The following is a 23,068-nucleotide window of genomic DNA, read 5'->3' on the forward strand; positions in this document are numbered from 1 at the left end:
ATAATAGTGCCTCAGTGGGAGCAAAACACACTTTAAATGCTTTCATTCCAAGTCTGTTGCGAACCGAAGCAAAGAAAACGTTTTATACAGATAGGACATTTGAATGGTTTATAATAATTTTTAAAAAAATATGATAACTAATTCTTTCAGCTATATAGCTGTAACTTAAAAGACTTTTAAATCCAAAAGTAATAACTGCTCTTGGAGTTAACCACCGACATAAGAAAATAAACACCAATAAACAGCACCAGTTTGAAAGCACTTGATATTTATTTTCAATAGTTAAGTGATTTGTTTTCAATTGAAATGTCCAAAATCATCAACATTTGACTTTTACATGGCAAATGTGGTTCTTTGTATTTTTGTTATATTTTTGCGTTTCTTTGATGCTAAGTGTCCTGCGAAATATTAACGTTTTGCTGTTAATCTGCAGCAACCTTTTAGCAACTGCTTTCGGTTTTCGATATTTCTTATTTTTTCAGTAGTACACAATATGAAGAAAATTGAGCAAAAATACAAACATATTTTTTGACCAAAAAATGTTTGGTGTGCGTATAATGTATAATAATCAAACAGAACGTATTTTCCACAAATTATCCGCTAAAACAACTGTTTCAGCAAATAATCAACTGTTTCAGAAAATAATCGCGATTTAGATTTTTCAGACTGAAATAAACATAAAATTAAAATTAAACTCGTAGCACAAAAAAAAGGTAAAAAATGACGCGGATTTTGGACGTTTGCGGATTTTAGGTCATTCAACTTGTGGAGCTCCACTGCACCTGCTTAATTCTAATTCAAAATGGAAAAGCACTATCAAAAACATGAATTTGAATGAAAGAATGCAGCGCTAACTTAAGGTTTATCTGGCTAGGAGAGAAAAGTTAGAATTATATTAAAACTCATGTCGATTGGATAAAGACTTCCCTTGTCATGAAGCGATAAGGAGGAAGGATGACAGCCAGTATTCTTCGCTGGAAACTATTGTAAACAACCTCCCATTATTGAATAAAAGGGGATGAAAACCCAGAGGCAAGGAGTAAAGAAGTGATTCTGGGAATTCAGCAGTGGCTTATCAGTAGTGTTCCCAAAGTGAAAAGCCCTTAGAAGAACATTGTTTAGTCTCTACAATGCCCAGGCCACTTTTTATTCCTTGTGGTAACTGATAATGGAAGACATGCTTTTCTAATTGTCAGCTCAATGGCAATCCAAGCTGGGAGGAGAAGGGGAGGGGCGGATGTTCACTATTTTCACTTAAAAGAAAGTCATTGTAGGAAAACAAGGGGAGGAGACACTGGCTCCCTTCCTTTTCCTAGTAAAACAATCTTAAATCCGAAGGGTGCCAGTTCATGAGCAAAAAGGCAATCAGGGCGCCATTTTACTGATAAAACGATAAAACAGCAAGTTGGGCGTGTCCTAAGAATCAAAGGGCAAGTTGGGCATGGTGCCCTCCTGCCCAAGCCTGGGGAAAGGTCTGCCCTTTGTTTATCAGGAATGTTATACTCCTATTACTCAGTAAATTACTGCCCAATAGCCAGGGCTAAGGCAGAAATACCTGAAATACACCGCCAGCTCAGTCATTTCCAGCCGAGGACTGCAGTTTCGTGCTTATTAGCACTCATCAGCCCGGCATAGGAAAGTGACTGAGCTGGAGATGGAAAACCTCTTAAGCAAGCCAAGAGTGCCTAACAAACTGGTAGCTAATGTAGAATTAGCGCAGACCAGACGTGTGACCGAAGCAATGGCTCGGTTCAACTCGAGGATAGAAGGCCAATTACGCCCAATAGCCAGGGCTAAAGCAGAAATACATGAAATACACTAATTTACTGAATATACCATGCCTTGCCTTCAATCCTCGAGTTGAACTGAACAATTGCTTCGGTCACTTGTCTGGTCTGCGCTAAGTCTATATTAGCTACCAGTTTGTTAGGCACTCTTGGCTTGCTTAAGAGGTTTTCTATCTCCAGCTCAGTCACTTTCCTATGCTAGGCTGATGAGTGCTAATATGCACGAAACTGCAGTCCTCGGCTGGAAATGACTGAGCTGGCGGTGTATTTCATGTACTCCTATTACTGTTAATGAAAATAAAAACTCACTTTAGTGCTACGCTTCATTTTAGGTTTGTAAAAAAAAAACTTTATAATTTAAATAATGTTTTGGTAAGGAATTTTTTGTGACATTAGGTGTAACTTTTTTTTTGGGAGGGGGGGGGGCAGGGTGAGGGAATCCTAATTGTGTTATTAAACATGCATTAGTTAAATTAGTTTGTAGTAACATGTCGTTAAAAACAAACAACCAAAAAAAAAGTCTTTTATGTTACATTTTATTATATAAGCACAAAATTTATAATTTGTTGATTACATGTATATAAATATTAAAAAGTGATGTCATAATGGTCGTCCCTTTCATTTACAAGTGACCATACCCAAAGGTCACTAAATTATTTGGAATAAAACTTTGGATAGTACACTTTGAAATATTAAACTCTTGTTTTTTTTTTTTATATATATAAATCAGTAATAGACACTTTTAGACCAATGAGATTCACCCCTAAAAATTTCGTTGTTTGAATATTAGAGGATGCAATATGTTCTTATGTTTTAAATTTTAATTACAAAAAGCTAAGAATGATTAAGTATTCAAAAGAAAAAAATGTTATTTTACAATATGAAAAACAAACTTAAGTTTGCATGCTTTACGATTTTCTGTAAATTCTATTTTTTAGATTAAACCTTCTCTCTGGGTCAAAAAATTTTTCAGAAACATTCTGAAATACTTCAACTTTTGTTTGTTTTCTTGTTATAAAATATAATTTTTTGAAATTTTTATTTGTTACTTGAATTTTACTGTTAAACTTTAAAATAAAAGAATCATGTAGTATATTGCACTTTCTATTATCTCAGTAAACCAATATTTAAGGGTGCTTTTCCCACCGTTAAAAGTGTTTATTGCCAGAAAAAAAAAAAAAAGAAAAGCCACAGGTTTAACATTTTTACGTATTTTATGTGAGTGCAATATTTTATTCCGATCGGTGAGTGACATTTGGGGAGGATTACTTGTTAGTTATGTAAGACATTGTTAGATTTGTTTGTTACTGAAATAAGGAAAGGTACTTTTTTTGATTCATTGACCTTAGCTTTATTAAGGTTGTCTTCACTTCCCTGAAGGTTATTGTTTTACTTAGACTGAAAAACATAGAACAAGTATATTGCCATGTACTATTACAATTACCAAAGCATTTGTTTATCTAACACTTTACATTGTTCAAAACTGTTTGAAATTTATTTTTCATTTTCATGGACAGTTTAAACTTTTTAGAACTGTGAATAACTCTTCTCCTTTGTAAATAACTGGATTTTCACAGACAGGTGATGTGTTTATATCAGTTATGGGTACCATTTCCTCAGTGCAGTTGTATTGATTTGTGCAGTTTTCAGCAATTGGCTCTATATAATTCGACATAACGATGTTTTCTTTCCATTCTTTCATGTTGCATGAACAATTCCAAGGGTTTCCATGTAAAGAAATAGCTTGCAGTTGATGGTTTTCAAAGAATAGTTCACTCGGCATTTGCTTCAATTTGTTATTATGCAACAGAATATATCGGATGGATTTTAGGTGTCTAAATGTTTCCTCTTCCAAACTCTGCAAATGGTTTAAAGATAAATCTAAAACCTGCAAAACTTCTAAGCCATGAAATGAATCTTTATACAATTTTTGCAGTTGGCAGTTGTGCAAGATTAATTTCTTCAACAACTTGTGCGCTCCGTTGAATGCTCTGTTATTTATGATTTTTATTCTTCCTTGCAAGTTTAAGTGCATCAGTGCACGCAAGTCATAAAACATGTGTTCTATCAGTATGTCATTGTCTATGTTGGGAATGTGTAGAAACTTAAGAGAATACAGACCACGGAAACTGAATTTCATCAGATGAACTGGCTGCTGTTTGTGCCCTAAGGTTAGATGTTGAGTTCCATTGAGGAATTGGAAGCAGTGGGGGAATATGACTTTTATCGGATTGTGCTTCAGTTCTAACCATTGTAGATGTGGCAGAGGTGGGAAGGTTAAACCCGATAAATGATCAATTTGGTTATTGCTCAAATCTAGATATTCTAACTTCAGCAGACCAACAAATGCGTCAGCATCAACTGACAGCAGATCGTTGTGTGACAGAAACAGTCGCCTTAGTTCCGGTGTTCCATAGAATGCAAATCCATACAGCTCTTTGATTCCGCTTTGTAGTAGATAAAGTTCTTTGAGTTTCAGTAGGCCATCCAGCATTTCCCATTTCAGATATCCAATTGTGCAATGGATAACGTATAGGACTTCCAACTCTGACAGCTTTGCAAAAGCCTTTTGTGCTCCTGTCATGTCCACTCTTTGGAGTGCCAAAAACTTCAGGTGTTCTAGGTTGTGAAACGCACTATTCGTGATGTGAACTGTTGCACTATTGAGCGATCCTTGCAAATCAATGCTTTGAACTTTCTGGAAATGCTTCAGTATGTCGTTGGTGAAGATTGTTTGTGTGTCGTTTTCTTGAAGAAATGTGATTGATTCAATGTCGTCAGAAAGTCTGTATGTGAATTTGATGTTGTGATTATTAAAAACACACACTGCGCTCTTGATTAGGTGCTCATCATTGTTTTCCGTTTTCCATTTGGACAAAAACATTTGTGATGATTGTGAGTATTGACATTCACATTCAGATGGACAGGTATTGATCCAGGACATGTCATTCAAGATCTGGAATTGAAATTTTTTTATAGTGTATAGGAACTGTAGCATGAGAGCAATAAATGAAAAATATTCAGACAATAAAGCATTGGAAAATATGAGTGCTGCAAGCAGATTGCAATCGCTACACTGAAACAAAGGTGTCGTTAACTACAAAAAAATTAATTTTTCAAACTACGACTAAAAACAGTCTGAAATATATTTTTTCAGATTTTCTTTGGATTATACATTTTATCAAAGTATGAGTGAATTTCTTTTAAATTATTAAAACAGGAAAAAAAAATAAGAAGAAGAATTGGAATTTAAAAAAATAAAAAAAAAATACAATCAAACCTATCTGAACGGCTTATAACTCAAAAAAATGTCAGTGGTCAATGTACATGCACACTTTACTCGTTCGCTTGTTCATTCTTTTCAAAATTTTAAAAATATTTGAAAATTTTAAATCAAATATATTTATATGTTACAAAAGGGGTATTTTTTTCAAATTAATTTTAAAATAAAGCTTTGTGTGAATTAACATGTTATTATTGTTTTTAAATAAGCCCACTAAGAGCTATTGCATTCTCAAGACTATTAAATCTTTTCTTTGAGTATAAGAGCATCAGAGTAAAACTTAATTGGTTCTATGGACCACTTAACCTCTTAACTGCGTAGCCCGAGCTGAGCTCGGGGTGAGGTTTATGTGCCTTTAACTGTGTAGCCCGAGCCCCTTGAGTAGGGGCAGTAGACTTTCCTGCAGTACTCGAAGCAACTAACCGCGGGTGTCTTAAGATAAATTCCGAAAAAGGAGCAACCGCGAGTAGGTGGAGAGTCAGTTGTCGATCTAATTTATTTCCGCTCACTGGACAGGCGCACGTGTTCCAGAGCTATGAGTAAGTTCATCCTAACGCTGCTTGAAATGGATGTGTACTCAGAAATTGTGTATTTTTAGATTGAAATTAGGTACTAATATTCTAGCAAAATGCTGAAAATGAAATTTTTATTATAATTAATTATCAAATACAAAAAGATCTGGATTAGAAATCTTAGTCTGAAATAAATATAAAAGTATAACTAGCGTGCCAGCATAAAATCTTAATTAATCTGTTCAATTATAAATAATCTGTTAATGATACTTTTTCAAAAATATCATAAATTTAATCTCTCTTATAAAATGAAAGTTCATGGCACTAGCGACTCTAAGGTGGGAACTCTAAGTGACACCATTGTCCGATGAAATATAAACTTAATCTAATAATGTGGGTTATGTCATGTATCTTATTTTTTGATGATTAATTCTTTTCGATTTTTTGCGCTAAATCCAGAATTGAGAGGAAAATTTTCTTGTCACACAACACAGTTCCGTAAAATTAAATTTTAGTATTTGCAAAAACATGTGCAAAAAAAAGAACATGTTTACAAGCGATTTAAAATAATGAAATATAAGCACCATTTTGGTTTTAAAAAAATGCAAAGTCCCCCCCCCCCCCAAAAAAAAAAACAATGCCGACATCTGTTTTGGAGTTACAAGCCGCCCGTTTTTCAAAGCAAAAAAGGTACGAGCTTATTGGTATAAAATGCATACTTTTCCATTAATTAAATTATTTTTTATGAAGTATGTAATACCATCACGAAGCCCTTTTGCTTTATCAACTCTTGTAAAGGAAGTATGAAGGGTTTTTAGAGCAAATTCAATGTGTTCAGAGTACTCCCCTAAACATTCGAGATGTCTACAACACTTATCACTTAAAATTATTCCTAAAGTTGGACTGATATTTGCAATTCAAGTCTTCAGAAGTATATTTATTTACGAACTGTTACGACAAACCCCTCTCAAGATAAAATTCTAACTTGCTATACGTATATCTGTTCTGCGCTTTTCTTTTTCTCTACAGAATGCCTTTCCGTCAAGTTCTTAATAAATTTCCTATTATGAAATAAATAAATATCTTAATTAAAAAGTAAATGGGGGGAAAATCAACAACTTTGGAAGCAGCACAAGTTTACCAAAAACTTCAGTCACATGTTTCGGGAAAAGGGGAAGACCTTTTTCATAGCAAAATTTTTTTAAACTTAGGTATGAACTTTATTGGATGTCCTGATTAACTCATAATATCCAAAGCTCACATCTTCCTATATTACAAGTTTCTCAATGCACTCCTCCTCTTCACTGCAATCCCCTTATTTCTGCGACATTTTTCTGCAAATGAGTGCTGTTTTAAACGTTGTTAAACTTATAAATCACCAAGTGCTTCAAGTTTTTATTTAAAAAAGAAAAATGTTACATATTGCACCTTTTATGCAAATGTTTTCAAAGGAAAATATTAATTATTTTAAGGTGAAATTGCAAAACGCTTCTCATACACCTAAGTAAAGCTCGACCGGAAAAAACTACACAGGAACATGATGAATTATAATATATTCAGGGTGTTTTAGTTGAATGTTTCAGAGCTCCTAGGAGGGGTAGGATGCATCCTGACGACTTGAAATTATATCGCATTGCGGGGTCGAAAATTCTTTCCCTATCCGAGAAACTCGACATATGCCAGAAGTATTGTGCGAGTTTTGTTGGCAAAAAAAGAGCAATAAATTTAGATTTAAAATAAATATCTAGTACGTTTTTCTCCAATTTTGAGTTGTGTCACTTTCCTTGCAGGAGTGCGAGAGATAAAGATATAATTAGAGAGAACATAAGCAGCTGGTGCGCAAAAAAGTTGGAGATACGGGGGGGGGGGGGGGGGAGGTAGGTGGTGCCTCACAAGTGACCTTTTCTAAAATTTAATTTTAACGTCATTATTGACTAACTGACCTTCTCTTAAAATGTCCGGGTCATATAGTACTTCTTTCAATTCGATGCTACATTTTTTAATTTTTATAAAATAATAAGAACCTTTTCTTTTGAAAGAAAAGGGAGCAGTTGTCCCCCATACTAGTCGATTATAAAAATATTTAAACAGAGAGAGAATCTAGTAGGACGTTTTTATTTTATTACAAAGAGTCAGCTGAATCTAAACTTGTGCGGCGTTTTAGTTTGTGTAAACTAAACGTAGTGCAAAAAAAAAAAAAAAAAAATGTAAAATCGCGGCAAAACGTGAATTAATTAAATGTATCAATCTGCAATGATGTAATTTAAGGGAAAGAGATGCTGCCCCCCCCCCTCGAAATATTTGGATTTCTATTGTAAAAATAATGCATATTGTAATGTAAACTCGTTCAAAACCACCTTTACTTATGCTGTTGCTTTTTGTGGTCCCAAAACCCAAGTTGAGGCTAGTAGTTTTCCTTCTAATCAATATGTTCTCTCTTCCTGTTTTTCCTTAAAAAAAAAATAAGATTTAAAAAGTAAGTTATCACATCGCGTCACTTTTACTATTATAGAGTGACAAGGTAGAAAATACAACACGAGTGTGTGAGCTGTTTGCACCTTAAAAAGATATCTATTCAGAAAGGCTTAGAATGCGATGCGAATAAAAGACTTCAACCGATTTCAAGCAATTTAGTTTTTATCATGATCAAATTTTCACCGTCATTTGGGACGTTTAGCCATGAATATGAAAAATTAAGAAATAAGAATAAAGTTCAATAGTTTGAAAGAAGAAAGGATAAGAATACTAAAATGTATGCTTTCCCCTCTTACTTATATATACACGTATATTATATATGCATTAGTTTAAACATATACAAACACAACCCAGAGCTTTTTCGAATACTAATTCTAACCACAGAAACTAGATTCTAATTGCTCGTTCAAGCACAAATTCCCATGTTGATTCGTCTACAATAGTTCAGGTTTTCTTTTGAAAGGGGATTAATTCTTTGCTCTTGCTTTTCATGGGTGCATTGTCTGACTGATAAATTGTATAATGGCTGAGCATGCGCACTTCACAGTAGCTACATTGATGTATCTACAACGAGAAGGACTTCATTCTTTGTTGAACATTCTCGATGAATTTAGAACATTTTCTTCTTAGAGAATACTTATATGCTTCATGATGTCAGACGCAGATTATTCGAGCAACGACAGCTCTGATTATAGTATTTATTCTGATGAAGAAGAATCTTCTGATCTCCTGTAACTGTTTTTTTGTTTTTTTCAAAGCATTTTTTTACATCAGGAATAATAGTTGAAATCTACAAGTCTGCAACCTGATAAATACTGCGAGCCCAATATGTTTCAGTACAGTAAACTCCGATTATTCGTGGGTGGATTATCTGCGGCCTTTCACAAATAAAAAAGAAAAGTTATTTTATTACATTTTTTCTTTAGCGATGATTAACTGAATGAAGATAAATGAATACATTTGAACGGAACAAAAATCTATTTTTAGACATTCCAATTTCTTTCTCACTTGTGGAAACCCTCCACGGAACCCAGGTCAAAGTCCTCTGCCACAAATCAAGCACATTTATGTTCCCGGATTTGCTATTAATCATCATTATTTCCAAGCATTTTATTAACAGTTTAAAAATCGTATCATTGTAGAAAAGTTGCGTATCAAAAAACATGACAGTACGAAGAGAGATAGCAAGAGGGTTTAGTGTTAATGCCCAACGGGATTTCTTCTTTTTTTGTAATAGGCTGTATCGCAATAGCAAAATACCCCCCCCCCCATCTCCGCCGAAAGAATACGTACTACCACGATCCGACAACGATACTTGAGTCGCTAGTCACCATCTTTATTTGGGGGCCCTCCCCTCTCCTGCTTATATTGTTTATAAGTTTAGAACAGCGATTCTCTCTTGGTGGTTGTGTAAACCGGTACCGTCCGAAGGAAAATTTGCCGGTCCTCAGGGGTTTTTGCTTGTCCTCGATTTAAAATCTATATAAATAAAACATTCAATATATATATGTGTGTGTGTATGGCTCCCTATACAAATCCACAGTTTACGTCGGATCTCGAACAATTTGGCAGGGATTTAATTGAGCACCCACGAAAGAACGTAAGGGGGTTTTCGAACGCCAAAAAAAGAACCGAACCGTTTGAATTCAAATAATAAGATCCCAAAATGGCTTTTTTCTATAATATGAGGGCAAAATAATGCTCACCAAAATTAGAATAAAATATCCATGGAAACCTCTGATTTTTCTGCATCATTTGTTCCAATGTCTCAAGGTGATTAGAACGTGAGTGTACAACTGTTTTTAACTAATTTTAATCTAAAATGTAGGCAAGCCTTCAATTTGAAATTCATTGCTGCTTACGGTCATTGTTGAACAATGATTTAAATTAAAATTAGTAGCGTGAAGAAAATCATTGAGAAGAGGGATCTCTTGCAGTTTTTTTTTTTTTTTTTTTCTCGAATATGAACAAATAAAATTCTGCGTTTTGTTTTGTGGCTTTTTCAATAATTGGGAAATTTAAAAATTTTCTATTTTGGTTACTTTTCCTCGATTCGTCAGGAAATTTTGCAGATTTTTTATATTTTTTAGCCTGATCGTTTGACATTACTTTTATTTTCGAGGTAGACCGAGTGAAGCCCGGGCGACGCAGCTATGAAGTAAACAAATTAAAAATTCTTTATTCGAAAACAAATAAAGAAATAAATATAAAAGTCTAATAATATCCTATGTAACGGTTTTTGCATGAATTTGGTGATTAATTTTCAAAATTGTCTGATTTTTCTCAAATGTTCACTTACTTATGGATAGTTGTTACAACAATTAGCTATCTACAACCTTTGCTATGAAATGTTTTGCAACAAATCTTTAATATGTAGTAAAAAAACAAAAAAAACAAAAAAAAAAAAAACTCAGCTGCCCACTAACTTTTTCCACAACAATCCGCAAGTCTAGTATTTACACTTTTTTTGAGAAAAAAAAACGAAAAATAAGAAGAAAAGATGGGGGGGGGGGAAGGGGGGGATTCTCCGGTCCAAAAGTTTTTTTAGCAGATTTTTCAGGTTCTGCGAGTTAATTTCTTTTTTTTTTCATATTAAAAAAAATAAATAAATAAAGAAGAGAAAAAAAACTGACCGGTCCGGGAGTTCTTTTAAAAAGATGTTGCCGGCCCGCGGGTCAAAAAAGGTTGAAAGAAAAATCAATTTGGTGCTTACCGTATTTTCGGGATTAAGCGCCGCACCCAGTATAAGCGCCGCATCGAAAATTATCGTCGCCGGAAAAAAAAATTAATGTACGCGCCGCACCCATTATAAGCGCCGCGCCCGCTATAAGCGCCGCATCCAACTTAACGCAACTTAAAAGCGCAATTTAGACGTTCAGAAACTTGCAATAAAATGAAAATAAAATTTAAAAGAATATAATTAACATAACTATATTATTATTACTATAATTAAAATTTTCGTACTTTGGGAGGAGACATTGGTTGGTTATCCAGAGCGCGGGACGCGGACCCTTCTCCTCATGGCGCTCCACGTTTTTTTAAGTGGTCGGCGCCACTATAAGCACGCTTTTTTCAGTGGGTCGCATCCACTATGGATCGGCGATTCAAAATCCTTCGAAATCGCTGTCCTCGCTGTCGGACGCAAATAGTCCTAGAAAGTCTGCATCGAGCTCCGGGCTGTTTTCCTCGTCATCGGAGCCATCGTCCTCCGCAGCAACATCCGGGACTCGGGGAATGATCTCCGCCTCGGTGAAGCCGGAAATTATGGTGCTCGGCTTTACCGCATTCCAAGCTGCAGCTACCCACTTCGCCACTTCCGCGAACGACGCTTTCTTCAGGTTGCCGCCTTTCGTGTATTCGTGCAGTCCGTTCACCATCCAGGACTCCCATTGTTGACGCATGTGGCTCTTAAAACTGTGATTGGGGGCCAAATCCAAGGGCTGCAACTTTTTTGTAAGCCCACCTGGTATGATGGCCAGGGACGCCAAACATTGCCGCGCCGCTTCCTTCACAGGGTCGGTCTTGTGCGCCGCCATGGAGTCCATAATCAACATTCCACTTGGTTGGAAAAAAGCGCCTTTCCTTTTTCTCCAAACTTCGTTAAACCAGTCTGACATCAGGGCCTCATTCATCCACCCCTTCTCGTTGCAGCGGATGACAACGGTGGACGGGAAAGACTCCTTCGGGACCGTTTTCCGCTTAAAAATCAGCATAGGCTTCAGCTTCTCTCCGCTAGCCGTGCAAGCCAAAACACACGTGAATGATGTTTTTTCATGCCCCGTGGTTGTAATGGCGACGCTCTTCTCACCGGTAGATGTGACAGTCCTGTTGGGAGGGCAGTCGAAAGTCAAAGGGACTTCGTCCATGTTGATAAGCTGATGAGGCTGAAAGTTGTTTTCTTTCTTCAGCTTCTCGACGTAGTCTAAAAACTTTTTTTTCTGCTCCATCCAATCAGCTGGAAGACTCTGCCCCACAGTTGTTCGCTGCCTGACGGACAAATGATTCCGCTTCATGAATCTGAAGCACCAATTCGCGTTGCCTTTGAAGTTGGAAATATTCAAATTAGCAGCGATGCACCTGGCTTCTATTCGAATCCGGACAGTCGAAACGGAAATTCCTTTAGCTCTCTGCTCCACTACCCACTTCTTCAGGTCCCGTTCTAAATCCGGCCAGTGAGCTGATCTTCCTCGTCGGGCACGTTTTGTCTTCGGCATCGCTTCGATCGTTGATTTTTCGGACCTCCAACGCCGAACACATCTTTCATCAATTCCGAATTCCCGGGCAGCAGGACGATTTCCGATCGCTTCAGCCTTAGCGATAACTTCCAACTTGAAAGCTGCAGTGTAACTCTTAAGTCGTTTAGTAGGAGCCATTTCAGATGAAACTCGATGTAAAAACTTTAAGAAAGAAAAGAACGCACGAACGACAGCAAAAGCGACGATGTGAGTGAATAAAATTGGGGATGGGAGACGGAGAAACAAGTTTTCAATTAGTAGGTCACTTGACCACCCCGAGCAACCCACTTTGTTGAAAGGGGTGATTCCCCTTTAGAAAACTGGAAGTTCCACCCCCCTCCCCTGCTAGTCTTGCTAACAAGCTCCTTTCCTTGACCCTCCGTCCCCCTTCGCTTCGATGAGGCTTCCTCGCCGCTCACGTCATTCAGCGCTCACGTGGTTTAGCGTTTCTCTCTATGGTGCAACACCAGCAATCGCTGACTCACCTCCCCTATGGCTACCCCTCTTTGCTTTGCTTGTCGCTCATTTCGCAAAACGAAAGGGAAAAGTGTGGCGCCATCTATTGGTAAAATGTTCAACTTTTTTGCAAACTCGGATTTTTTTTAAAACTTGATCGGGGAAAAAAAAAAAAAACACTATACCCGCCGCTCCCATTATATGCGCCGCATCCACATTTTTGAAACTTTTTTTCTTGTATGCGCCGCGGCGCTTAATCCCGAAAATACGGTTGGTATCATAGTAGTTAGTCACTGGCGTAATCAGAATTACAATCTGGGGAACTGGGACGTAGCCTACGGCTCCTGCTTTTGAAATGCTCCCAAGGGGCTACGATTTTGATTTAGCCAATGGCGCACATGGCACCCCCGCAACCCCGCGGTGCAGTGCGGTATAAGGGAGTACGTTCAGAAAAATAAGCTCTATGGTGAATTTTTTAAAAAATCTTGCGGGGGGGGGGGCATCAAGGTCTATCTACGCCTATCTCCCCATATTTTAGTCGGATCCTGCATATGATTTTGATTTCAGTTACAGTTGAGGTAAACCTAACCTGACAGCGTCGTGATGTTGTCATTAGGATCTGCTCAGCCTTCAAAATGCTGCCAGGTTAGGTTTGCCCCATCTACAGTTACATTTTGTAAACAGACTCTTCTTCAATTGTAAATTTGTTGTAGACGTCGGTTCCGAATGACAATATAACATATACGAAGCATTCAAGTTTATCGTTTAACAAAAATAAAATTGCTGTTGAATTTTTTACCGGCTTGAAATTATTAATATAGAACATGATAAATTATAAATGTTTCAGTCTTAATTTCATTGCTAGAAAACTTTGGTTTTAAGTTGGTTGGAGCCAAGGAAACACTAGCACACCCAAGTAAATGGGTTTGACTCAAGCCATACGTAATGAAAGTTAATGCCCCAGCTTTTGGCTACCATATAAAAATTTATGCAGATAAACTATAAACCGTTAGTTTGTAAAAAAAATAAAATAACATTGCTTATCATAGTATATAATCATGTAGCAAATACTAAGCTTCGCAGTTTTAATAAGCAATCTAATTGTCCATAGATTATAAAGAACTTAATGTTAAAGTTTGTGGTAAGGGAAAGTTATTTCAACTTCCATCAATTTTTTTTTTCTTATTTTTTAAATTTTTAAATTAAATTGATTTAATTGCGCAGTTTTAAAAGTTGAACAGCAAATTTCAATAACTAAACTAGTTGACTAGAATTTACAGAAAATATAACGTCTGTCTGAACATAAGTAAATATTTTGAAATTTCGTTGTAAAATGCTTAGAGGTCCTTTTGAAGCTAGGAGAATTTCAAAATGGTTTTCAGAACAAGCCTAAGAAAAGAGAAAGCCAAATGAATACATTCCAGCTGTCATCCTCAACCTACCCCTTGCACCTTAGGGACAGCGTCCCCTCCCACTCTTTAGAAACTATCGCACGCTGGATCCCCATAATGGCTTGATTGATCAAGCAGAAGCTCCTTTGTAAAACGAAAGAAGTAGCAACCCAGGAGGTCCCGGAACCAAATGCATTGCTGGGAAGTGAACATTTCTCTTCAAAATGTTTACGCATAAAATGACCTTTTTTGGCGAAGAAGTTCCCACAGTAAAGAGGTTAATTATATTAAATTTGTCTGCTTTGCACTTTTATAGTCTCATGTGTTCCACCATTAATTCCAAGCTGTGCTTTATAATGAAGGTGAAAAGGATTTGGACTTTTTCTTGAATTCATTCTGCTTGCTTATTCATGGCTCCCAAATGGTCCGCTTTTCCCGCCAAAGTTCGTTTTTTATGGTAAAGTCCGCTTTAGACCGCTTTTTAACATTTTGGTCCGTTTAGTCCGCTTTTATATTGTTTTTACTCAAAAATCAGATTTTAAAAATTTTCATTACATTAAAAGATATTGTGTGCTGACGTTTGTTACGCCCGAACACGCGGCCGCCGCGCCGTCTTTCTATTGAACCTGACTTTCTGGTATTATTTCGCTTCAGATTGACGTCATTACTCCTCCTTCAACCGCTGTAACATGGAAATCTAGCAAATGGAAAGGTTTGGAGGAGGAGTTATGACGTCAAATCAAAGCATTTTGCTACCGAAATTTCTCACAAGTTCGTACGCCCTTGAAAAAACCTTGAAAAAAATCAAGCATGTTTTATCAGTGTTAATTTCTGAACTTGTGTTCGATATGTAGCATCGCGAAAAATTACTTCCTGCGTTTGCGAGTTCAATCTTTTTGCATCTTGTTAATATTTTGATGTTTTTGACAGTCAGAAGTTATTTTAACATTCATTAACGTAGATTAGCTTATTTTATGTTTAATTCCGATAGATATTAAACTACTTTTTTTTTCGGAACCATGGTAACATCAAACTTTCTTGGACTTCGCCGAAAATTGCTTGCTGGGTTTTGAGATTTCAATCTCTTTGCATCTTGTAAATATTTTGATATTTTTGGAAATCGGAAGTTATTTTAACATTATACCTCCTTAGATTAGCTTATTTTTTGGTTAATTTCAATAGACAATTAACTTTTTTATTTTTGGAACCATAGTAACATTGAAATTTCTCACACTTCGCGGAAAGTGCTTGTCGTGTTTGAGATTTCAATCTTTTTGCATCTTGTAAATAATTTGATATTTTTGTCAATCGGAAGTTATTTTGACACACTCCATAATAGATTGGCTTATTTTTTGTTTAATTTTAATAGATAATAAACTACTTTTTTCCCAAAACCATGGCAACATTGAACTTACTCGCACTTCGCGGAAAATTGCTTATCGTGTTTGAGATTTCAATCTTTTTGCATCTTGTTAATATTTTGATATTTTTGGCAGTCGGAAGTTATTTTGACATACACCACCATAGATTTGCTTATTTTTTGATTAATTTTAATAGATAATAAATTTTCTTATTTTTGGAACCATAGCAGCATTGCACGAACTCGAACTTCACTAAGAATTGCTTTTTGTGTTTTAAGATTTCAATCTTTGCATCTTGTACATATTTTGATATTTTTGGCAATAGGAAGTTATTTTGATACACTCCACCATAGATTAGCTTATTTTTTGTTTAATTTTAAAAGATAATAAACTACTTTTTTTCTCGAAACCATGGCAACGTTGAACTTACTCGCACTTCGCGGAAAATTGCTTGTCGTGTTTGAGATTTCTATCTTTTTGCATCTTGTTAATATTTTGATATTTTTGGCAGTCGGAAGTTATTTTGACATACGCTACCATAGATTAGCTTATTTTTTGTTTAATTTTAATAGATAATAAACTTTCTTATTTTTAGAACCATAGCAGCATTGGACTTTCCCGAACTTCGCGAAAAATTGCTTCTTGTGTTTAAGATTTCAATCTTTTTGCATCTTGAACATATTTTGATATTTTGCACAATCGAATGTTATTTTTACATATACTATCCTAGACTAGCATATTTTATGTTCAATTTTAGTCATTTTTAGTTTTAGAGAATATTTGTTAAGGAAATTATGCCAACAGTGAACATACTTCGCGAAAATTTTATTCTCGTGTTCAATATTTCGATCCTTTTGTATCATGTAATTATTTTAATATTTTTGAAAATTGGAAGCTGTTTTGACATGTGTTACCTCAAATTATATTATTTTAAAAACTAAAACTTTGTATCCTTATTTTTTTTAAAATACTCATAATGAGTTTTCAATTTGAAAATATATCTCTATGAATCTGAAATTACACATTTATTTATTACATTAAGTTATCCAGTAAAAGCAGACTCAAGTTTACATTCAGTGTATTTATTGCTTGAGCAGCATTTGTATATTTTTGGGTGTGGTGACTTTAATAAAAAATTTTCTTTCTCACTAATTTTTATACATACATGAAGACATTACAATATTTTTTGGTGCCCGAATGACTAATACATACATATGAAGAAATGATTTGGATACTTAGCATACTAATAAATGATTTGAAATCCTCTAATATTTTTGAACTTAGTTAGTAGTGTAGCCAGAAATTACCTCCTGCTTTGGTGTTTGGTCATAAACTCTCATATGTATATGTCATTTTTGTAAACTACTAGGTGCTATGATGTTTACTGTAATAACTATCTAAAAAGTTTTTATTAGGTATGCACTAATTCATCGGTCACTTAGGTGATTATTTTTAATTAGCCAGTTTTTACCTGTTAATTAGTAGGAAATTTATTTTTACAATTAAAGTTACTCTGTAAGATGGTTAGTTACATGCTTGCTTGTCACCCCCCCCCCCTCCATCCAAATGTTTGTGTAAATAATATAATTGAATGCACAGAAAATTCAGTTGTGCAGAAGGTGATAAGGATTTATCATTAAAAATCATTATTGTGGTTAATTAACGAATTATCTTCATGTATTTAGTGCCAGGCAGCTAATTTGCCTTTTGGTGCTTCCCTGGGTTTAACTATGAATGGTCCTCCCTAGGTCCTCTTTTTAATCCTAACTGGTCCCCTTTGGTCCCCTTTTTGATTCAAAGTGGTCCTCTTTTACCCTTTTCTATGGCTAAAATGTGTTGGGAACCCTGCTGATTCCTAAGTTATTTTAAAAAAAAGAAAGAAAGAAAAGAAAAAGAAGATAGTCAAAGAAATTTGCAAAATAGCTAATTAATACATTAACAAATGCTACATAATGCCATTGTTATTGAAACAAATCTGAATAACAATAGAATTTAATAGTAATATAATAAATTCAATTAGTAAGACAAAATAAAAGAAGTAAAAAATGAATTGATGTGATTTATTGCAATCAAAAACTTTTTATGAAAAGTGATGAAACATTTGTTGTAACTTTGTATCATGCATTTAGTGATCTACTAGTTTTTAAATTTGAAAAAATGTGCTAATTATAGCGCAGCCAAATTTTGCCTTCTGGAAGGGGTTGGAGAGTAGTTATAACAATCCTTACATTTATGTAAACTATCAGATTGACAAAGTGGCAATACCTAACCAAAACTACATTACAAGCAATCTAAATAAGTTAATATTTATATAATCTAATCTTAAATGGCATAAGTTAAAATTAAGTCTTAAAATCCAAGTGAAAACTAGTAACTAAATTAAACTGAAATAAATTAACAATCACTAGTAGAGTTATTTCAGAAACAGTTTCAAGTAAAATTACTTAATTATGTAAGTAAAAATAAAATGATTATGAAACATTAGCTAACACTATATACAAAAAAAAATAAAAATAAATAAGTAAATAAATAAATAAAAAAGAACAAGTGAAAGAAAAGGAAAAAAATATATTTATATATTTTTTCCCTTATAAATGAAGATATAAAAAAGTGCCTGTCAAAAAAATAAAAATTAATAAAATCAAAAATAAAATAATAATAAATAAATAATAGATTAAAGTTCAAAAAAAAAAAGTAAAATTGAAATAAATAACTAAATTAAAAATAAGGAAAATTAAATATTTTCTCCCTCAAAGCTGGGAGCTACTTGTGACCTATTTGAACAAGTCACAAAATGAAGAAAGAACAGTTTAAAACATCTTGCATTATCTTTACTCATATATTTTTACATTTTTTTTCCAGAGAAATTTACTACAATCGTTTTTTCTAAAAGTTATATATATTTTTTTGATTCAGTACAGATGCTGTGCCATAAAACTATATAAACCAAACTTTCGACATCCAAAAAGCAATACATAATTTTATTTCCATTTCTAGTTATGATTTGTTATTAATATTTTTTAATTATATGTAATTCCCTCAAGAGTTAATTAAATGTAAAATAAAGGCTGTTATGCTTTAAAATATAAGCAACGCTGCTATAAAAACACAAATGTGCAAAAATAAATTATGAACATATGTTTTGAGCTTTCAAGAAACCCCTTTTACAGTGCAAAAAGATACAAGCTTATGGTTGTATGTTATGCTTGCTTCCTAACAGTGGCGCAGCCGGTTAAAACCCCTCCCAGAACACAAGCACATTTATATCCTCCTTTAAAATCAAGGGAAAAATCAGAGTATTTGAGCTTTTCCAAGCGGAAGAGGTTTCAACAATATATCTTACTGCTTTTAATAATCTGAAAGCAGTCAGAAATTACTTTTCAATTCTTAAATATAAAAGTTGTATTTCATGATGAGCACCCCACATCCCGACTGGTATAAGATAGCTAAAATGGTGCTATAAATAAAGCTCTACAGGGTATCATGGTCCCTCAGCACTTCCATCTCTGCACAAATGCTTTTTAGGGACATCTAGAGAGAGGAAGCCTACCGCACCCGATTTTCTGAGGCTCTTAACCAATTCTCATCGAAAGATCGAAACCGTTATTGGCTAGCATTTGACATTCAAAAATACATGAATGTATTTGAGGAGGAGCTTTTAAATGATCTTGCGAAAAACACACAAAGAATAAATATAAGATTAAAGTAAAACTAAATATAAGTATTCTGTGGTTTTCCCCACTTTCTTCGTTTCATAGTGACATCAATACGAATTATTAATTGTTTTAAGAAGTTACTTAGAATGAATAATTACTAATCTGTAAAAATTCTTTGATATTGAATAATTACGCATTGTAAATGAATGGGAAAGAAAGCAACAAATTTCGATTTTGAAACCCCACCCAGAAAAACTTTCTGGCTGCGCCACTGCTTCCTAATCTAAAACTGGTTCCTTGTAACCCCAAAACATGTGTCTGCAATGTTTTTCAAATTTTTGTTTTTGAAAGAATTTATATTTTAAGTTGAATACTCTTGCATAATGTGCATAGGCATCCATTTGTTACTAACCCCAATCCATACTATCAACTTAACAGATTTGCAATGTTTGCCTCTAAAAATGATCGTCTTCTTAAAATAGTTGAGCAGTAAATAGTATTGCTGGTTTAATAGGAAAATGCTGCTATTAATTTTCCTTATCTAGAAACTTCTTCTTAATTTAATAATATTTAAATATAATGAGTTAGTAAAATGGAAATTTAAAGCATGTTAAAATTCCATATAAAACTTAAGTATAAATAAATGCTGCTTATTTGAAAACAAATTAAGTAAAATAAAAATTTTATTTCATGAATTTATCAGTGAAACAAAGTAATGAGATAAATATACAGTTGAATCCTGATTTAACGTTTTGTAGTACTGAAGAGAAAAAATGTAAGAGGTGGGAAAACGTTATAGAGGGGTGAATCAATTAAATACTAAAAAGTAATGCGAATGGAAGTAGATTGATGTAATAAAACTATTTTATGAAATATTTATTGTTTAGAAATGAATTTAATGTACGACAACAAAATAGAATGCTTAAATTAGGTCTGTTTAAAAACTTCAATAATTTTTGAATGCCTCATATGTTTTCTTTTTGTGTCAGAAAGAGCCCTCACAATCACTGAGATAGTAGATAATGTATGTATTTAATGAATATTGAAGCAAATAAGCTATGCAGAATTCTAGAAATTGCACAAAGTGAGGCTCCTTATTTTGGAAAAATAATGAATGAGAGTAAGTTACGAGAATGTCAACAATGGAAAGTCTCAAGTTTCATTAAAATTTAATTAATTTAATCTGACGATTCAGTAATTAAAAAAAACTAAAGTCCAATTCAATGAATGTACAACATGGTAATCTATAAACTACAAAGTCATTTAATTTATATTGTCAGCCCCGTTTAATCGGTAACGGATAAATGAATCCCCCCCCCTTTTTACGAGTAAAACTTCCCAGAACAGAATGTTTCCCCATAGACGCAATGTTAAACGTCCCTACTTAAACAAATAATTTCCCGGGATAATCGAATAATAGTGATCAGCTTTCACAAATATTTTTGCTGAGAAAACTTTTGAATAAATTAGAAATAAATTAAGCAAGAACAATTTTAACGTAAATAGTTTTCGCCAATGGGCAAGAAAAACAACATTCATATTCCATCAAAACATTTCCACCATTCTATCAAATATCATTTGTCTTTGCCATTACAAAAAAAAAAAATGATAGACAACAATAAATTAATGAATATTAAATGTGAAACACCGTAGACGGGTAAGGGGAAAAGGGAATCGGAAAATGTGTTTCCAAAAGACCTTGAGCAAGCAATTAACTATTATGGAATTTTTCAAAAAATAATGCCCTGAAAAAAAGTTCCAAAACAAAGATTTCATACCTCAATTTGTACGTTACTTTTTATAATTTTCATACATACTTGTAATGTATGTACTAATTATTAAATTATTATTATTTTGTATTAGCTTATTTCAAAAACCTTTTTGCCAATAACGTTAATTATTCCATTTTAAGACAAATGTTGTTAATTTAGGAATTTAAAGAAAATTTTCCCGCTTAATCAAATATTTCTTAGAACCGACAATATTGGATTAAGCGGGGCTGACAGTATTTGAAAATGTCAATGAGGAAGAAACTGAAAAAAGTAAATGCTGCATAATGATTGAGTGATGTCCATAGATAGGGTATATAGAGCACCATGTATATAGAGAGAATAATGCTGTTATATTTACATCAATACAAATACAAATGTGACGACCAGCAACATGCTCTGGTCCCAGTGTGTAGATACTGAAGATTTGTGAGCTATTTTGAACTTAAAACAGAGATGCCTCCCCCCCCCCAAGAGCAAGGATACATCCCCAATACTACAAAATCCCCAAAAGCAAGAGTCCTCCAACAAAAGAGATATTCCTAAAAATTTCAATGACGCAGTCTGCGCCACGATCTCCCTTAGGTTGGCACCCTTGCTTAAAAGGTATATTTTAAGTTTTAAACTAATGCATAATAATTTATATTATCAAAAAAAACTTGATTTGAACCCTTAAAACTTGTATTTGCAAAAAAATTACTTTAATAGAGATAAAATTATAAAAATCAAAGTTATTTTTCGATATTTCAATTATAGGTTGTTTCAGGTCAGTCCTTTGAAAAATGTATGAAGGATAATTTTATGTTTTTGGATTTTTTTCTTGCGTTAATGGGGAAATTAGAAATCATTCCTGTTGATTTTTTTTTTCAATTGTAAACAATATCTTATTCAATCATCGTAGAATTCAAAGAACGACAAAATATTTTCAAGTAGCGTAATTTACTATGAAACTTTTATCATTATAATAGAAGACCGTTTTTGCCTGATTTTCAAATAATATATATCTACAATTACCTTAAAAATGTTAAACATTTGAAACTTGCCTTGATGATAAAATAATGTCCTACTCATATCAGATAAAAAAATCTTAAACATTATCAAATTCATATTGAATTTGAAACATTATGTTTCAACATTAATGCAACTAATAAAAACTGCAAAGAGCTTGTTAATGAATGCATAACCTAGCTATGTAACTTGCTTAAATATTGACCTGCTTAATATTACTGAACAGTTTTATTGGAACAATTTTTCCCCGTAACTAAATCGAAATCACATTAATTTTCATAACTACGAAAACAAATATTTTCAGTTTGGCATCAAAAATCATTAAACAATGTTCTTCAATGCACATTTTAATTTTATTTTTAGTAATAAAAGTAAGTAATGTTTGTAAGTAATATAAGTTTTATTTTTAGTAATAAAAGTAATATTAAAACTTCCTTCTTACAATAAAAGTAAGGTTAATCATCCCTTATGTGGAGGTTTATGTGTTCTCATACAATTCATTTTAATTAAATTAAGAAATGAATGCATGAAGTAGGAATAAGAAACATTATTTTCATGGGAAATTTATCAGGAACATTTTACTGCCAATCTTTTAGTTTGAATCTCAATTGATGCTGGCCTTAAAATATTTTTATTATACAATTGTTTAGGTTATATTCAAAATCATTTTAATTTTTATATTAATAGCTTATTAATTTAAAGGTATTTTCTTAGTTTATCATATAATACAATAATAAATTCTCTAATAATTGATAATTTTAATTGAATTCAAATCATATTATTTTCAGATACCCAAGTTACTAATTTAAAAGTGATGTTCCAGTTTATCAAATAATAATAATAATAATAATAGTAATAAAATAAGTTAACTTCTAATGTAAATTTATCTTTTTATTTCACACTACAAGACAAAATTGTACTTTACCATTTGTGACCTACAGTTCCATACTCCAAGCAACACACTAAATAACACTAAAAATATCATGATGCTCTTATTGAATCTGTGTCTGCTATAGACCTATTCCATGTACAGAAGTCATATCTTTGATGGCATCACATTCCCCATTTCTAATTTCTTGACCCTTGCCTGAGACCATTTTCTGCTCTGTCCACTCGTAAAAATCAACGGATATAG

At 33.6% G+C, this 23,068-nt stretch overlaps 2 protein-coding genes across 2 annotated transcripts in view; one reads left to right on the plus strand and one right to left on the minus strand.

Annotated features, from left to right (window-relative positions):
- LOC129219783 (mitochondrial carnitine/acylcarnitine carrier protein-like) overlaps positions 1-23,068 on the plus strand; it is a 60,155-nt gene that overhangs the window by 23,445 nt on the left and 13,642 nt on the right. The window lies entirely within an intron of this gene.
- LOC129219782 (carboxypeptidase N subunit 2-like) lies at positions 2,985-22,998 on the minus strand. Its single transcript, XM_054854082.1, has 2 exons — positions 22,859-22,998; positions 2,985-4,743 (listed from the first exon to the last, which is right to left on the minus strand). Exons 1-2 carry the CDS (start codon positions 22,916-22,918, stop codon positions 3,295-3,297), a joined length of 1,509 nt encoding a protein of 502 aa, XP_054710057.1. The 5' UTR covers positions 22,919-22,998; the 3' UTR covers positions 2,985-3,294.

This window comes from Uloborus diversus, chromosome 4 (assembly GCF_026930045.1).
Source record: "Uloborus diversus isolate 005 chromosome 4, Udiv.v.3.1, whole genome shotgun sequence".
In the NCBI taxonomy this organism is placed as follows: domain Eukaryota; kingdom Metazoa; phylum Arthropoda; class Arachnida; order Araneae; family Uloboridae; genus Uloborus; species Uloborus diversus.

Excerpts from the sequence above, each read along its gene's own strand:
- LOC129219782 (XM_054854082.1), bottom strand. The coding sequence starts at position 22,918 with ATGATATTTTTAGTGTTATTTAGTGTGTTGCTTGGAGTATGGAACTGT. Across the intron at positions 4,744-22,858 it reads GGAACTGTAGGTCACAAATG|ATCTTGAATGACATGTCCTG; the intron begins GTAAAGTACAAT and ends TTTCAATTCCAG.